Consider the following 17,835-nt stretch of genomic DNA (forward strand, 5'->3'; position numbering starts at 1 on the left):
TAGGCCGGTCGTTCGGTAGCTGGGGGATTTTGTTGATTGTTGATTCAACTCTCTACTTGAATTAATATTTGCATGTAGTGGTGTTGGTTTGCAATTGCATGCGTATGGGTAATGAGTGTGCTCTGAGAGTCCAAAATGGCATGCTGTGCGCACACTTTTTGCTGCTGACTCAGGCTGCGCGTACTCCCTTAATATATCATTTTTACGACCATCGTTCTTCGGAGCGTCTCAGTGGCATGACGACGACGACGACGGCTTCAGCTACATAGCTCACTGCTATACTGGCCGCAGTTAGTCAGCAGCATTTCATTTTGATTGTCTTGCACATCGTTCAAATCGTCGACGCTGGTGCCGTCTCTGGTCCCTGACGTCGTCGTGGTCGTCGTGGTTCATCATTGTCGTTGTACACGAGTCAATATCACACTACTCGCCACTATTCCCGCTGCTGCTGCTGGTGCTGCTCTTGCCGCTGCCACTGCTTTTGCTTCAGTTGCTTTTCATTGTATATTGGGCTGTCAGCTCTCAACGTTGTCAGTGTCAAAAAGATGTTTTAGTCGACAACTGAACGCTTCAACGGAATCATGTCGAATAATTTCAATGCTGGTGTTGCATTCACGGTTACTACTACAACAACTAATACTGCTACTACTACTACTCCTCTATTCGCAACGTATACAATTACTTCTAGAAAAGCAGCAGCAATAACGCCAACAACAAGAGCAGCTCCAGCACAAACAACGTCACTTACAACAGACAGTAAATATTTGACAGCAAAAAAAGCACAGCAAACATTTGCAGCAGCAACTAGAAGAATAGCAACAACAACAACAACAACAACTACAACAGTGGGAGTACCAGCAGCAGCAGCAGCAGCAGCATGAGCATACAAAGTTGTAGCATTGCAGTAACGTTAACAACAGCAACAACATGGCCAACTGCAGCAATTGCAAAAACATAAGCAATAATAACAACAACAGCAAATTGAAAACGTGTTAGCTGCCTGCCGACAAACTTATCAGTGCGTGTGTGTGTGTAAGTTGTTTTTTCTTTGTTGTTTTTTTTTTTTTGTATTGGCGCTGTTTGGTGCTGTATGCGCCTGACTTGGTGGTGTGCTGGCTGGCTTTGGTGTTGGCGGGAGTGTCGTCGTCGTTGTCGCCGTCGCTGTCGTTGGCAGTGTGTTATCATTAGTGGGGCGACAAGGACATTTGCAATACGCTGTGGCGTCAATGCTTAAGACATTGTCAACGCTGACGTCGTCGAATTGTTATACATCTGCATGTTGTGGTGCCAATCAAGTGCAGCTCAATGAAAAACTGGAAAATGTTCGAATTTCGTTAAAATTGTTTGGTATTGTAATAAGAAGAAAATGTGAAGTGATAAGGTGGGTGAAGTGCAAAAAGGTTCAATGAAGCTAAAGAGAACTTACATTTATATTAGTTTAAGCATTTTTAGGCCAAGTACAAGGACTCGTAAACCAAAAAAAAAACTGTTGGACAAAAATAATTTAAAAAATTTTAATAAAAAAAAAAATTTAACAAAAGTTCGATAAAATAAATACAGTGAAGACATTATTGAAGCGCAAAAACCACGTGTGTGAGTCACCAAACACAACAAAACAAAATTAGGAATACAAAAACTGAACAAAGTGGGTTGAGCTGCAGCGGTAAATTTGTGCTTAGGCGCTGGAAAAGTGCGTGCAGGCAAAGTAAAGTAAAAGTCAAAACAATTAAATTTAAATTAATAATACAAATATGAATTCTAAATTATGTAGAAAAAAATACTTTGAGCACAGACATTTTACACGATTTTTGTACAAAAAAACCGACAACGACAACAAGAAAAACCAAGAAAAAACACACTTACAGCGCAACATTTGCTAAATACCAATGAAAATAAAAGAAAATAATACCTGACTAAAGAAAAGTAAGCAAAAATCAGATAAAAAATGGCTTTAACTCGAAAAAATTGCAAAATTTTTCACAAATTAAAAAAAAATTGCAAAATCCAACACAACTCTTGGAGCAGAAATACGCATGTATGAAATAAAAGCAAAACAAAATAACAAAATATGAAAAAATTTAAAACAGCTTTTTTTTGAAATTGCTTATGGGAGACGAAAAATCGATTTAGTTTTGCATTCTCTGCCACACATCAAAAATTAAATTTTGAAAAAAGTACAGTTAGCACCTTTACACCTTTCGGTGGCGATAATTGTTAAAAATAACCCAAACAAATTAAAAATAAAACTCAACTGAGTTAAAATCACGTTTAAACCTTTAAAATCATAAAAAAAAAACATTATAAGGCAAAACCAAGGCATTAAAAACAGTTAGCAGAATTAGCGCAAGAAAAGGTGTATTTTGTTTGTGCGTCTGGTCGCTAAAGTGTCAAAATATTAAATATTAAATACCGTAACAGGCCATTGTGAAATATATGAAAAACATTAAAAAATTTTAATTGAAAAAAAAAATGGGTGCAACTTTCTTTCATGGCAAATTTGTTTGCAAGATCCCATAAACCAGCTTTTGGGCTGCTGAGTTAAGTGAACGTTCCAAGAGCTGGTTTTATATCGGGTTTTTTTTTAATGAATTTTTGTGGAAAAACTTAACAGCAGATATTCGACATTTTTTGAGACCAAATAATTTGAAAAAAAGAACAATCAAATAAGCTGTTCTACTGCTACCACCTGTTCAATATGCTATGCTATGTCTTTTTCTGGCGTTTGCAAGCATTTAAAAATCATATCTACTAAATTTAAAATAAAAAATTAAATAGTAGAAAATCGTTGATTGAAATTGAAAATGGGACTGAGAATGTGTGTGTTTGCAAACGTCCAGTCTGCAATGGTTTTACCTTACAGTGTTTTCATCATTTTTAAAGTTATGAAAACATTCAAATAAATAAAAAAAGTTCAAGCTAATAAAGGAGCAAATTTAAAAAAAAAAAGATAATAACAATTTCTCTCGTTAAGCGTCTGTTTTTTTTTTTTTTGTACCAGTAACTTGTAGTGGATCACAAAATAAATTAAAAATTTTCTGAAAAATTTTAGTGAAAAATTTTCTCAAAAAAAATTTACATGACGTAGTTTGAAGTTGTAATAGGATCTTTACCATGCCTTTAAACTCAAAAAATGAAAGTTTTGAACACAAAGGATATTTCACATTAATTTTGAAAATTTTGGTTAATAAATTAAATATTGCGCAAAGGAGATAGGCAATTGGTTAATGTGCCAAATAGGAAGAGGAAACAGAAATTTAAAAAAAGCAATACCTCCAATACCTTCGAAATAAAATTAGGAAGTGTCTAAATAATTTTTTTCAATTTCACATTTATAGAAAAGAAATTTGTCTGAACCGTACAAAGTTCAGGAGTTGTAATCAGGGTGGCGTGTGTTCTCCCTGGCTTTTGTGCTTAAATAGTAATTGCTTACCTGATTGTAAACTTCATCAATGACGACGCCCAAGCTCAGTGGATTTGCTCTGCTACGCATCTGTGTTATGGTGGAACAGACATGCCATCAATGGTGTCGCAAATGTGCTTATTAAACTTCAAAGAGAGATCACCGTGTGCCAAACTAGAGCTTTGCCAGCAGCAGCTGGAATTGCCCTAGATGCACAGCCACAGATTACACAGGTTCAAGATTTAGAAACTAATCGAAAGTAGTCACTTTAACTTCTCTTTTGGTGAATACGCAACGCTATGCCAAGCCAAAGTATTTGCCATCAAAATGCTCATCGACTCTGTGTTGGAAAATTGATGGAGAGGTAAATATAAGTCAACATGTCTGCAGTGATAGCCAAGTTGCACTTGAGGCATTCTAAATACCTCAGAACTAGTTCGGGAATGCAAGTCTCGACCAAATTGTATTGAAAAAAAAATAAGAAACTTCTTGTACGCTGGATGACAAGTTACTCAATACTCTGGATAAGATGAGGCTCAGACAAAATTTTTCTTAGTCCACTCAAACCTTGGGCCATCGAAGCAACCGCTAGATGAATACATATTTCGCTCAGCAATGACTGAGAAGCTTCGAGGCAGTGTAGGTAAATAGACAAAACTCAAGTTGCCCTCAATCACGGACGATATATGTAGTTAGTTGTTTGGCTTCATTGACAAGACGGGAGTGCATATGACTTGTGATATTGCTCAGTGGTTACTTCTATTTAGTGAAGAAAGCTCGAAAACTGTGATTAGCATACCCGAAAACTCTTTGCTCTTGCTGCCTTGCCAATTTTTGTGCTTCTGCCCCACCTTTAAAAATACTAGGTGTGAGGCTTTTGCCAGCGATCTGTTTTATTTTCTGTCAATTTCCCTATAAAATTTTAAATCATTTTTCACTTAAATTGCTTTCGTGAAATTGGCTGTGAACGCATCATTCGAGAAACATAAACTAAAACAAACAAATATGGTCGCAGATTTATCGCTTTACAGATTTACCTTAAAAACAACAATTGGTAAACAATTAATAAATAAAAAATTACAAAATTAAAAAAATAAAAAAAAAATAAATAAAATTATAATTTGATTAAAGTAAAACAAACTAAAACAAAAAGATTTAATGAAAAGTAACTAAGTAAAATAAAACAACAAAAAATAAAAGTAAAATTAAAAAAAAGTAATGTTGAAACTTCAAAATTTAATAAAAAAAATGAATGCGGAAAAAACAGAAGTAAAATCAATTAAAATGAGATAAATTAAAACAGAATAAAATAAATTAAATAATAAAATAATTTTATTTAAATAGAGTAAACTAAAATAAAAAAATTTAATTGGAATAGAATAAAATAAAATACAATAATATTATAACACAAAAAACGTTAAAAAAAATATGATTGGTTTCTTTTTAGAGTAAAAGAAAATAAAATAAAGTACAATCAATAAAATACAATAAAATTAAATTATATTAAATTAAATTAAATTAAAATGAAATGAAACAAGAGAAAATAAAATATGTAGTATAAAGTAATATAGAGTAAAATAAATAAGAAAAAATTAAATAAAGTTGAGTTAAAAATCAAAAAATAAACAAATTAAAAAACAAAATTGAAGTAAAATAAAATAAAGTAAAAGAAAATAAAAGAAAGCAAAATAAAATAAAATGAAGTAAAAAAAATCGAATCAATTAAAAATGCATAAACAATTTTATAGAGAAATAAAAAAAAACATAAAATAAAATAAAATCAAAAATTAAATTTTAATAGGACAAAATAAAATACAACTACATAAATTTAAGAAAATATAATAAAATTTAATTAAATAAACCCAAAATTAAAAATATGTAATGTCAAAGAGCAAAAAATAATAATAAGACTGGAAATATGAAAATATGTATCTACAATGTAGATTCTACATACATACATATACATATATTGAAATAAAATCTTTTAAATATTTATTCGCATTATAAAACATATTCAATGACTTTAAATACGTTAGCGTAAAAAGTTTACCACTTAATACAATTTTTTTTTGAAATTATTACAGTCGCAAATCAAAATAACTTAAACGAAAAACTCCAAAGTAAGCAGACAGACATATTAGAATGCAGAAGATTAAAATAATGCATACGTATGTATTAACAATAGAATGTGAAACACAAAATCTATCTAAATAAATAAATGAAACAAAAACCAACAGCAGCTATAAATTACAATAAATAGCAAGTAAATCACGAAATTAAGAAGCCACACAGGAGAAGGTATTAAATAAAAATTAAAAATAGTGAACAATTCTATAAGAAAGCTAGAAACAAGCATCTAAAGAATCGAATAGCAGCAGCTAAGCATAAACCCAACCAACACACCCACAACTACTGTGGCGTCGTGTGTCGCCCACTTAAGCGTAAGGAAATTGTTTACATTTCTCTCATTCACATTTGAGGGTCTACTGTGAGCGTGAGTGCGTGCGTGCGTGCGTGCGAGCGTGCATGAGTACGGCTGTTTTCTTTGAGATTGACACTTTTTGATGACTGTCACTCTGTGAGTCGAAGCACAACAACAACTGCAGCACAAAGTGACAAAGCGTCAGCCGGTGTGACCAACCAACCAACCAACCAACCAAACGACCTCTTCCACACTCAGCTGGCCGGACACACATTGGTATAACTAGTATTTTGTATGTATGAATGAATGTGTGTGTTTGCTGTCTGCCCAACCTACATACAGCGCCGCATCACATTTATTCACTTATCCATTCGAGCATTCGTCAGCAGCGAGCAACAATAACAACAACTACTACTACTAGTGAGCTGACTGTTCACCAAGGCAGCAAGCAGCGTTTCTTGCGCCTCATTTCGCTCTGCACACCCCACTCTGTACCACACCAGAGTCAGCAGTCATTATAGCATACCACTAGCCAGCCGCCTGACATTTGATTTATTTGACGTGTGTGTTTTTGATAGAGGCATAACACGCCAGTGACACGTTCTCGTACAAATTCAAAAGACACATACATACATATATTAAATAACATACATACACATGTACTATACATAAATACAATTCATCTCTGCTGGTAGCACCGTCGTCAATACGTGTACTCGTATAGGCTATGCCAAAGCGTCATCAACAATTTCAGCAGCGTCTACAATGTGTAGAAATTTGACATTAGCTACTAAATCAGCGGATGTCTTAGAAGCCAGCCAAAAGTGAACATAAAAGCATTAGCAGTATTTATTTTTAAAAGAAATATTTTTTTCGCGTGTATTTGTTATAAAAATAAAAAATAAAACAAAAACAAAAACAATCAACGAAGAAAAAACAAATTAATCGCTGTTTCCGTGGACACTGATAAATCAGTCAAACAAGAATGCGACAAGTGCCTAGTGCCAAGTGGCAAGTGCTAATACAGGAAGAAATCTAAAAAAAAAATAAAAAAAGAGTGTCGTGTCGCGTTGAATTCAAAGAAAAGCGAAGAAACACTCCTCCGCATATACATACATACATATGTTGCAGCTGAGGTGAACACCTCGAAAATCAATTGAACTGCAAGCAGATATAGGCCACACCGAAAATTCGCGTGCATTGAAAATGTTTTGCGTGTGTGTTTGTGTCTTTTGTAGAGTTTGAAGACTGTGGAATATTATATTGCCAAGTGTTTGCTGGTAGTATTTCGATTAGATTTTTTTTTTTGCCTTAAAAATCAAATAGGCAGCTGAGAAATGATGTTGCACGAGGCGGTTATGCTGGAAATTTACAGGCAGGCGCTCACGGCAAGGTGATTACAAATTTTTTTATTTTAAGCTAAGATAGATAGTATGTACCTATATTATGTACATTAGGGTGCATCACCAAAAAAAAAAAAGTATTACGGTTTTTCTAGCGGAACCACAAAATTTATTATATTTTAAGAGTTGCGCCAAAATATTTTGGAAAAGCTCGGAACCGATTAAAAAATCTCATAATTTTGCCATTCGTTGATAAAATTTTTTAACATTCTTTATGCAGGCCATGTAAGCTTAAACTCTCATATGGGGCCATGAGCGCAGAAGTGGCATAACTCACAATTTTTATTTTTTTTTGTAGCTAACTTCTTAAAATTGTTTCAAATGTAACAAATTTTATAGTAAAGGTCGCTTAGTTCTTAATTTCATGATACGCTAGGTAGCCTCGTATCTTAAAATTTGGGAATAACAGCCCCATTCAGAGTCGTTGAGTGATTACTTAAGGTGTCCCTCAGTAACGATTTGGAAAAAAAAATCCCTCTCAGAGTCAGTTAATGATTCATTAAGGGTATTTAATGAACATTAAAGTTAAGTAAACAAAAACCTTTACTTAACTTTTTAACGAATGATTTTGAAATTTTTTGTTTGTTTTCAATAAATTTCAATTTCGATAACGTTGCTGTAACAGAGGCAATGCTCACTGGGCACTTCAAGAGATCCGAAGTTCAATCCTCGGCAACGATTTTTTTTAATACAATTTTTTTTTTAAGTTTTATTGCTTAAAAAATTCATATTATTTATTTAATTTAACGTTTGGAAACTTTTTTGATTCATCTTTTTTTTCTTTTCAAGTTTCTCAAAATTTTAATTTTTTCTGTTTTAAAAGAATATTTTTTCATTTCGTTCAGTTTTTAGTAAACTTATTGCTAAACGATAAATATAATAACACTAGTAGTGCATCTTTCAATTAGTTATTCGAAATACAGAAAAGGGCTTTCAAGATAGTTGCCGAAATATATCGACTTTTGTCTCTCGAAAGACTGAGGTGAGTTAAAAGACAGATGCCAGAATTGGCCTGTTATTGTGGTGTGTGTTAAGACTATTTAGACAAAAAAAAATTTGTGGGTTAGGAAACGTCTGCTGTCACGGCCTCATATCATATGAAGTGACTTTTTTTCGAAGGAAATTTATAAAACTAATTTTATCTATAAAAAAAACTCGATTGTTGGAGGTAAATATTTTTTGCAAACATTTTTTAGGAAGCCTCAAAATATAAAAGATTTTTTAATACCGATGGAAAAACAATACCGTTTTTTTTTTAGGACACTCCCTAATGTACATAATTATATTATAGTTGCATGCATATATGAAAATGAGTCTTATTTTACAAGTTTTTCATTATTTAAATGAAATATTTACCTTAAATTCTATCACACATTAAACTTTTCACTACTACGTATGTATGTATATAAATTTGCTCAATGCGGTTGTCATTTTATCTCATTCGATTCGAGACGGGTAATGAAGCGTTCACGAATGCCGTAGTTTTTATATTAGCAAGACTCTTCTACGATCATTATTCCAGAGTCAGAGTTTTTATGAAGAATTGCAGTGAGCTGACGTTTTCTACAGGCGCAGACGATATCACAAAAGTCGCTTGATCACATGTATCTCCAGCGTATACAGATTCGCTCTTAGTCTACAGTGTTTCTCCTTTTCGCGGCTAATTAGGCTTCGGAATTTCTTCTTGTTATACCCACATAGTAAAGTCTTTGCCGGGCGCAGTCCTAGCGCGCTATACATATATGTATGTCAGTTTAGATCCCTTGATGCATTCCTCTTCCTACTCCCACGAAAGGCTTGGAGCCACCTGGAGTAATATCTGCTGCCTCTCTTGCGAGGCAATTCGTCCAGATCCAGAGTGGCATCTCAAAAAATCCGCCAGAAAAATTTCTCTATGTTTCTAGACGATATGACCCTTTTTTTCCCCAAATCCCTCGCTATCAAAGCTTAGTAAAGTTATTATTTTGGCGACCTGTTCTTTGGTTATTTGAAGGGTCTCAATTGCTTCCTGTTTTGCGTAAATATGCCAGTCGTTGTAGCTTTGGGAGCCATTGGGTCTCCTTTATAAAAAGTTAGCTTAAGCTCGAACTCAATTTTCGCACCAAAGAAGCGAGCTCAAGCTCGAGAATTTGTACTGAAACTCAAGTCGGAGCTTTAAGCTCACTTTTTCTACATGAGTCCCAAATTTTACTATTTGTTCTCCTATCAAAGTTTATAGCCATTTAGTTCTTGGTACTGCATCTCCAAGACTCTGTTGCCAGACGCCTATACTCCGTTACAGCATTCGTTGCCTTGTAAGTAGTCGCATGCATATATTTCCTCGACAGAAGTTTTGTGTCTCCGATTAGCCTCAGATACTTTATTTCTCTGGCGACGCTGATCACGTTCGTTTCCAGTTGTATCTGGTTTAATGTTAAGCCCTAACTTGGCACACAACCAGAGAGTGCTCTCATATCCACAACCTTGGTAAATGGACGCTATTCTAAGAGAGAAGCTGAATGACTTCAGCCACGACTAAGCTCTACATAATAGGATTCAGATAACAGGCTGCAAATTCCTCTTCTCTAGGGCCCTGCGAACGCCAGAGTGTAACGTGGTTCAGTTTTCGGCTCATACGGGGCTGTATCCGTAGACCTTTCAGCCCTTTATGCACGCTAATACATGGTGTAATTTTCAGAATGCTGAATTTCATATTGTTGTGATTTATCGTCTCAATTACTTTCAACACAAAGGAGGTTAAACTGACTTGAATGACTTTGCTTGCGAATAATCGGAATGAAGATTACGTGCGCTCTCTCCACATTTGTGCAACATATGCTTCCGCAAGTCTGCTTCTCAGCCTTGTTGGATCCTTTTAGAAGTTAAACGAGCCCAGAGCATATCTGACTAAATCCTGGATGAATATATTTTAAGCCAACTTCAAGTCAGACAGTCGAAGCCTTGTCTAACGCTTAAGCGCTAATCGATACGCAAACTTTTCGTGGTCAAAATTCTCAAAATGAGTGGCAGTGTGGCCTTAAATTATGCACCTCTGCTATTTTTTTAAAGATATTTAGCATAGTCATTTCTAAAATCCCACTGCTGATCAGATGTTCTTTATCTTCTCATTTGGCGATTTTAGCCGAGTTCAACAAAGCACGCCAGTCGTTCCTTTTCTCTGCCAAGGAAGCCAAGTCCTTCTAAACTTGGTCTTCCCATCGCAGTGGGGTCCTCCCTCATTCTCTGCTAGCACCAGCGGGTTCCGAGTTAAATACTATAAAAAAAAAAAAAAAAAAATCCCTCTAATGAAATCAATCATACAAAATTTTCAGCGGTATGACGCTTAAAGGGAAATGGAAAGTAAGCGTTTTTATGTAATAGTCGGTCTTACGCGGCGGTGGTTGGTTTTGAAGAATGATAGTATACTTTCCATAAAAAGCCATCACATATAGACACCAAGCAGTGAGTTACGGGCTGAAAGCATTCCGAAACAAAAGATCTCTATTTGGTTTCCCGCTGATAGGTTTAAGCCTAATAACATAGTAGACATAGGTGCGGATAGATGAGAAAATATACTATCGCAGTACTCTCACCTGCTTGGAGGAGGTTAGGCATGTCGCTCGCTTCCTGTAAGCTCATGAAACGGAAGTTTTATTTCTACGTGCTTCGTCGTACTAAGAAGGAGTTTTCCAATAAATGCTTATGCGGTCAGAGTGGGACATGAGAGCATCGCGAGGGCGTTGGTCATTAAGCAGGGAAATATCGTTAGCTATAAAGATACTTAAAGGACTCATTATTTCAGAGAAACACGCAGTACTATTCAAATAATATCCCCGAGCCCATTTTCAAGTGTCCAGCTTTAGCCTTTACTTACAATTTAGTATTCTTAAACAGAGGCTCACAGTAATGTTGGGTGCTCTCATCTCTTCTCTAGGTAGTTGCTTGATATATTTATGTACACCATATATGATCTGACTCAATGTTATCTAAACCTGATGACTAAATGTTTAGCTAACAACGATCTAATCGTCAATCCTAGTAAAGTAATACAGGTCTTAGATACTAGGATATTCAAGATCTCCAAATCAACTCTTCACTCGTTTGGAGGAGTTTCTAGATAAGAGAATGTCATGGAAATGTGGCATTGAGGAAGGGCTGGGTAAGACATTACTGGCCTTATATTGCTGTAGATGAAGTTTTGTTAAGAAATGGGTCCTTTCATCCAACTCAAGTTCCGTGGATTTGTGAGACCATAGTTAGCGCGAAGCTCTCGTCTGGTAGATTTCGTTAGGTAGAGTAACACTACTGGGGCAGCTACTATATGCACAATGGACTGACTTCTCACACTCTGGCGCTCAACATCATGTCTATTTACATGCCAGTTAAAATAGCCACAGCACGGCTTGCAATCAGGCTCAAGGAAACCGTATGAGGCCCAGAATCTAGACACTCTCTTGAGAGTTTTGCTCTACAGCCGTTCCCTCAAAGGATTATTTGGTGGGACGACGATGCTGGAGAAGGGCAGCAATCAAAATTTTCGCAGATGGGTCGAAAATTGGTGGTAGGTCTGGTAGTAGAATTTCTTGCGATGAACTCTTCATGAATATTAAATTTAAGTTTCCAGGCTGCTTCAGCGTTTTTCAGCTGCTACTCATTAATTAAAGAAGCAGTAGACACATTAATAAAAGTTTCAATAAGAGATAGCCAAGTGGCAAATAAAGCTTTGAGTTCACTGACGTCGGTCTCAAAATTGGTTTGGATGCACCTCTTGATCGCGTCAGCTCAGCAGGTCGATTGCAAGGCTTACTGTGGATAGGGTACGGTCCAGGGAGCCAATATTTCTGCATATACCCGGGTCCTTGCTGTTTGTATAAGCTATTTTATAAACGCCTCACTTTGTTCAAAAATATTCCCTTTCAAGAAAACTTAAATATTGTATGTAGCACTTCAAATTATTGCAATCTTTGTCTAATAAAATTATTCTATTTTTCCCATTGCAGTGAGTTGACCAGCCCGCGCTGTCAATCCCGAGAATCGAATGTTTCTGCAGCAGCAATGGAGGGCAGATGCCCCTCGAATGGCTCACACTGCTCTGGCAATGAGCGAACTACGACGCCAGCAGCCACCTCGCTTTCCAGCACACCACCTGCAGGACTACCGCTGTCGGCCACGCTAGCACCGGCTGCTGCAGCTGCCTTGTTGCCACCACAGTCTGCTGCCATGGCTGCATACTTCAATGCAGCTGCAGCAGCAGCAGCACAACAAAATCACTTGCTGCTGACCAATCCACTAGCGGCCGCGGCCTCCTTGGTACAACAAGCAACACGAACGCATACGCCAACTACAAATCGCACGCCACCCTCACCACAAACAGACGCCACAAATGATGAACCAGTGCTGGACTTTAGCACGAAACGCCGACGGGATTCTGAGCATGAAAGTGACGACGATGAGGCCGATGATAAGATGGAGGACGATGACAACTGCGGATCGGGCAGTGGCACAGATGCAGCAGTCGATGTGAATAGTCCGCTTGATTTGTCGGTCGGACGTAAACGTGAAGCTACCGATGAGGAGGCACAACACATGCCAATACGAAAAACAATACGCACCACGCACGACTATAAAGCGCTGCCACCTGTTGCCAGTAATTGGGTGCCGAGTATTAATCCATATCTAGCCGCAGTGGCGGCAGCTAGTTTATCACCCAAATCGCCACTCTCGCCACTGGAGTGGAGCGGAAAGCACAAACTTTTGCCAAATGAAGCTACCAAAGCACTAGAGAAAATGACTGAAATGACAAGACTCGGCTCGGCTACAGATAGTGCCGAGCTACCACCGCATCGACAAATAAGCGCGACAGCCAACAATGCGGGAAACTCCGGCGGCGGCGGCGGCGGTGGTGGTGGTGGTGGACGGCACAGTGCATGGCAGTCGCATTGGCTGAATAAGGGGGCAGACGCTGTGAGAGATGTCTTCAAATGTGTTTGGTGTAAGCAAAGTTTTCCCACACTGGCCTCATTAACAGCACACATGAAGGAGACGCAACACTGTGGTGTTAGCATGCCTCCAACGGGCGCTAGTGGTGCACCAAGTAATAGCAGCGGTGGCGGCGTCGGCGGCAGCGGCTGCAATCAGACAACTCAATCGACACATCACTTACGTCACTCCGCTAATACCAACACATCGCTCGCCGCCACATCCGCCACAACGGCTGCAGCGACCACTTCGTCCACGTCCAATAAATCTGATCTCAATTTGTTAATCAAAGAAACGATGCCATTGCCACGCAAGCTAGTGCGTGGCCAAGATGTCTGGCTCGGCAAAGGTGCAGAGCAAACGCGCGAAATACTGAAGTGCATGTGGTGCGGCCAGAGTTTTCGCTCGCTAGCCGAAATGACATCGCACATGCAGGAGACACAACACTACACGAACATAATATCCCAGGAGCAGATCATTTCATGGAAGTCGACGGACGATAAAAACTCGAACAGCGGCAGCGGCTCCAACTCGAATGGCGCATCATCAACATCACCTGTCGTGACATCGCCACCGTCTGCCGGCATGGTTCATCCAGCGGCGGGCGCTGTTATTTCTAGCCCCAACAACACAACGTCGGCTACTGTAAGCGCTGTGCTAACATGTAAGGTGTGCGATCAGGCCTTTCCGTCGCTCAAGGAACTAAGCAATCACATGATGAAGAATGCACACTACAAGGAGCACATGATGCGTGCAATCGGCGGCAGCGGCGGTGGCGGTGGTGGTTGTGGTGGAGAGCATACGACGAGCGCGTCAGCAACGCCGTCCGCACGGCGTGGACGACAAATGCGTGAAAAACGTAAAAAGTCGTTACCAGTGCGTAAGCTACTGGAGTTGGAACGCGCGCAACAAGATTACAAAAATAATAGTTTGGATCCGGCTTTGAAGCCGTTACGTGACTTTGCCGCCACAACTAAGATCACATGCGAAAAATGTGGCGAGAAAATCGAGACAGCGCTATTTGTCGATCACATCAGGCAGTGTCTGGGCGGAATGTTGATGGTGCCCGCACGCAATCGCAACAACGACGTCTTGAAGCCGACATTCAATCCGATGAGCTGCTTGGAACAGCTCACCAGTCCACAGACCCCGACTAGTCATAGTGATGGCCGCAAAACAGCCGACAGCAATGTGTCACACGCATCAACACGCCCGGAAATAATTTGCCCGCTACCCAAGGAAGGCGAAAAGGCGAGTAATTCTACACCATCAGTACTCAATGCCATCGAACAGCTGATCGAGAAGAGTTTCGATACACGCATGCGCAACAGCAGCTCCTACTCATCGAACGGTAATGGCAGTCAACGCAGCACACCACTAGGCTCGAGTATATTGAAGCGTCTAGGCATTGATGATTGCGTGGACTATACCAAACCGCTCATAGATCCACAAACCATGCACTTTATGCGCTCATACTCGAGCTTCTCGGCGCGTGACCGCAGCGCTAGCGAGTCCAGTTCGATTTCCGAACGCTGCAATAGTCGCATTGAATCGTTTACACCCGAACGTAGTGTGCAGGAACGCGTACGACAGTCCACACCACGTCTAACGCCAGAAAAGTTCAACACAACAGAAACAATAACAAACGCTGACGTGCACGCTGAGCTCATCAATATGAATATAAAAACAGAGCCTTCGGAAACGTCTAACGAACCGCAAGAGCTAACCATGAATGGCAGTAAAGATGCCGCCGATGCTGTGTCACCACAGAAAATCTCCGTGAAAAAGGAATTCAATATGATTGATAGCCAAGAAGATGAACGACAGCAATCAAGCGATTCGCTTCACTATAAGCCACACGCGGAGACGCCCGGCTCGCGTGCTACCAGCCCCAGCGCAAGCGACGAACGCTCAATTACGCCCAAATCCACATCATCCTTGGCTGAGAAGCGATTTGCGCCAGCTGGTAGTAGCCTCACAGCACTCTCTTCAATGTTCGACAATCTAAACAATATGAGCTCGAATGCAGTTAGTGCACAGTCGCACGCTGCAGACACTTTGATTGGTGTTGGCGAAACCAACAATAATAACAACAACAACACAAATAAGAAGCCGAATGCCAATCCATTGGCTGCACTTCAGAAACTCTGCGAAACTACAGAGAAGCCGGCAACAAAGTCACGCAGCAATGCCGTCAATGGCATCAATCATAACACCCAGCTAACTGGCAACATGATGGCCTTCAGCTGGGCTTGCAATGATGCGGTGCAGAATTCGAATGCCGAATCTATGATCAAGTGTTCGCAATGTGATGCAGTCTTCAGCTCAAAGGGTGCTTATCGTCATCACTTCTCGAAGATGCATTACATGAAGGACGACGTAGGCGAAGTGAATGCCATTAAATCACCAACGCTGGCGTGCTCACCGAAATCGGCAGCCACATCGCCGAAGAGCGCCTCAAAGAGTCCGTTGGGTGCGGGCGGCAACATGGCTGCGCCAATCATTAATCCATACAGCGAAAGCTCACAATCAAAGTTCCTCAAATACACCGAGTTAGCCAAGCAATTGTCATCGAAGAATGCATAAGCGATGTGTTGTATATAGTTTCCTAATTAACTGCTAAGCCCTAAACTATTGGTAAGTTAAAATTATAAGCGCATTGAAAGCTCAGAAAGATATAATTTTATTTTTTGGAAAATTTCGTAAATTTATAAGTATGTTGTTTAAGAAATAAACCCTTTTCTTATTTGCAAAGTTCCTTGTACATTAGCCTAGTTCAGTTTTTATTAAAGACCTTCGATTTTTCGACGCGGTGCGTCGTGACTTATTTGTACTAGGCTTTCCTCGTTATGTTCCTAGAAAAAACCAAGTTAAATGTTCCTAAAGAGAAATTGATCAGATTTTCGTAAAACAAGTAATTTTTAAGCAAAAATAAAACCGACTCAATTCTCGTATAAATATTTTAGAGCAGTGCTAATTTCTTCATGATCCAATGATCGAATCTAAACCAAATTAGTATAGGACCACCTCTGAGGTACCACCTCTGACGAATTGATACACTCCTCCTTTTTTGAAGTCCGTTAAAAAATATCACAAAATACTTTAACTTATCCACCTATCTCAGAGTAATTTGTATAGCATAAAAACCATGGAAAATGAACCAACACCAGCATAAATATCTGTTTATGCATCAGAAACCATAGGTTCACAAAAAAGGTTTTTTTCAAAAAAAGACTAAAACGGCATTCATATTTCCAGAACTTATTTAGTGAGTAGGGATATGTGCTAAATTTTTTGGATGCCCTTTAAATTTTAGTTAAATAATTAACTTAAAAATATAAAAAAACTGAATACGGCAAAGTGTGCTAACCCCAAATAAATTTCATAGTCCTTCAAAGGATCTTCCGAGCGCTCGCTCTAAAACTTAAGGACATAGACTTCAATGAATCTCGGTACTCAGCTCGGACGAAGGCATTTGACTATCGATTCTGCATTCGTTTGTTTATATTTTTAAGTTATTTTTACAGATGAAAAACGAAAAAAAAACTAGCAATCCATCGACTTTTTCATCAGAACATTGGCAAGTAATATTGAATCAGACTTACAGATCTTGAATACTGCGAGCACTGACTCTGTTTTTAATTAAATTTTTAAGATTCCTGCTCGAAATCCTTTTTGAAAAATATCAAACTTCGACTTAAGTACGCCATAGGCGTAAGTTTATAGTCCACGATCCAAAATAGATCCGTTTGAAAAAATATTGCCCGACAAGTAAACAAAATTACGGTTAATTATTTGAAAGTTTTTCTAAAAGCAAATATCCCAATAGGCCTCATTACAAATTCAAACGAATAAAATATCAAAAGCAAATCAAGAAAACGAGGTTTAGTACAGCCCTTCGGTTTTCATGTCTGCTGGTTTCATTTTAAGTTTGTGCCCTGAAGAACATAAGTGTAGCCATTGAAATCGTAAAAAACAAAAAAAAAAACTGTCACAACAATCCATATTTATTAATTTATAGCAATGTATCGAATTATTGAAATTGATCAATGTTTATTGAGTTGTCGAAATTTATCGAGACGCAGAAACTGAGTTGTCGAAATATTTATCGAGATTTTTATATATTATATGATATTTATTGAACAAGTAATTTTTTGCAAAAAAAAACCGACTTCAACTCTCATATAAAAAAAATATATATATATATATATATCTCATGATCCACTGATCGGATCTTAACCAGATTAGTATGGTAGTACCTTTGAGACACTACCTTTCCGATGCAAAAAGAATTATCGAAATCGGTTGACGTGGTCCAAAGTTATGCGGTAACATACATAAAAAAAAAAAAAAAAAAAAATATATTCCGACGAACTGATAACCTCCTCCTTTTTTGGAAGTCGGTTAATAACAAATATTTATCGGTTCATCAAAATTTATAGAGTTGTCGAGGTTTATCGAGTTAATGAAATTTACGGAGGCCTCGTGATTATATCGAGTTCTTTAAATGATCAAATTTTTGGAATTTTCAAAGTATGTCGGTGTGGTTATCAAAACATCTAGAATTTTAAAATTTGTCCATTTAAATGCGATTGCTTTATAAAAGAGACAACCATTTTGAAATATGGGTGTTTTTAATCTCTACAAAATAA

The 17,835-nt window shown here is 38.1% G+C and overlaps 1 protein-coding gene across 1 annotated transcript; it reads left to right on the top strand.

Annotated features, from left to right (window-relative positions):
- The first annotated feature begins 954 nt into the window (after nucleotides 1-954).
- Nucleotides 955-17,252, top strand: LOC118735701 (protein tiptop). Its single transcript, XM_036465622.1, has 3 exons — nucleotides 955-1,032; nucleotides 5,485-7,215; nucleotides 12,205-17,252. The coding sequence occupies exons 2-3, from the start codon at nucleotides 7,160-7,162 to the stop codon at nucleotides 15,767-15,769; spliced, it is 3,621 nt and encodes a 1,206-aa protein (XP_036321515.1). The 5' UTR covers nucleotides 955-1,032; nucleotides 5,485-7,159; the 3' UTR covers nucleotides 15,770-17,252.
- The last annotated feature ends 583 nt before the right edge of the window (nucleotides 17,253-17,835 follow it).

The sequence above is a fragment of the Rhagoletis pomonella genome, unplaced genomic scaffold (genome assembly GCF_013731165.1).
Source record: "Rhagoletis pomonella isolate Grant_MI unplaced genomic scaffold, Rhpom_1.0 Rhpom_scaffold_00003, whole genome shotgun sequence".
NCBI classification, from domain to species: Eukaryota; Metazoa; Arthropoda; class Insecta; order Diptera; family Tephritidae; genus Rhagoletis; species Rhagoletis pomonella.

Excerpts from the sequence above, each read along its gene's own strand:
- LOC118735701 (XM_036465622.1), top strand. The coding sequence starts at position 7,160 with ATGATGTTGCACGAGGCGGTTATGCTGGAAATTTACAGGCAGGCGCTC. Across the intron at positions 7,216-12,204 it reads AGGCAGGCGCTCACGGCAAG|TGAGTTGACCAGCCCGCGCT; the intron begins GTGATTACAAAT and ends TTCCCATTGCAG.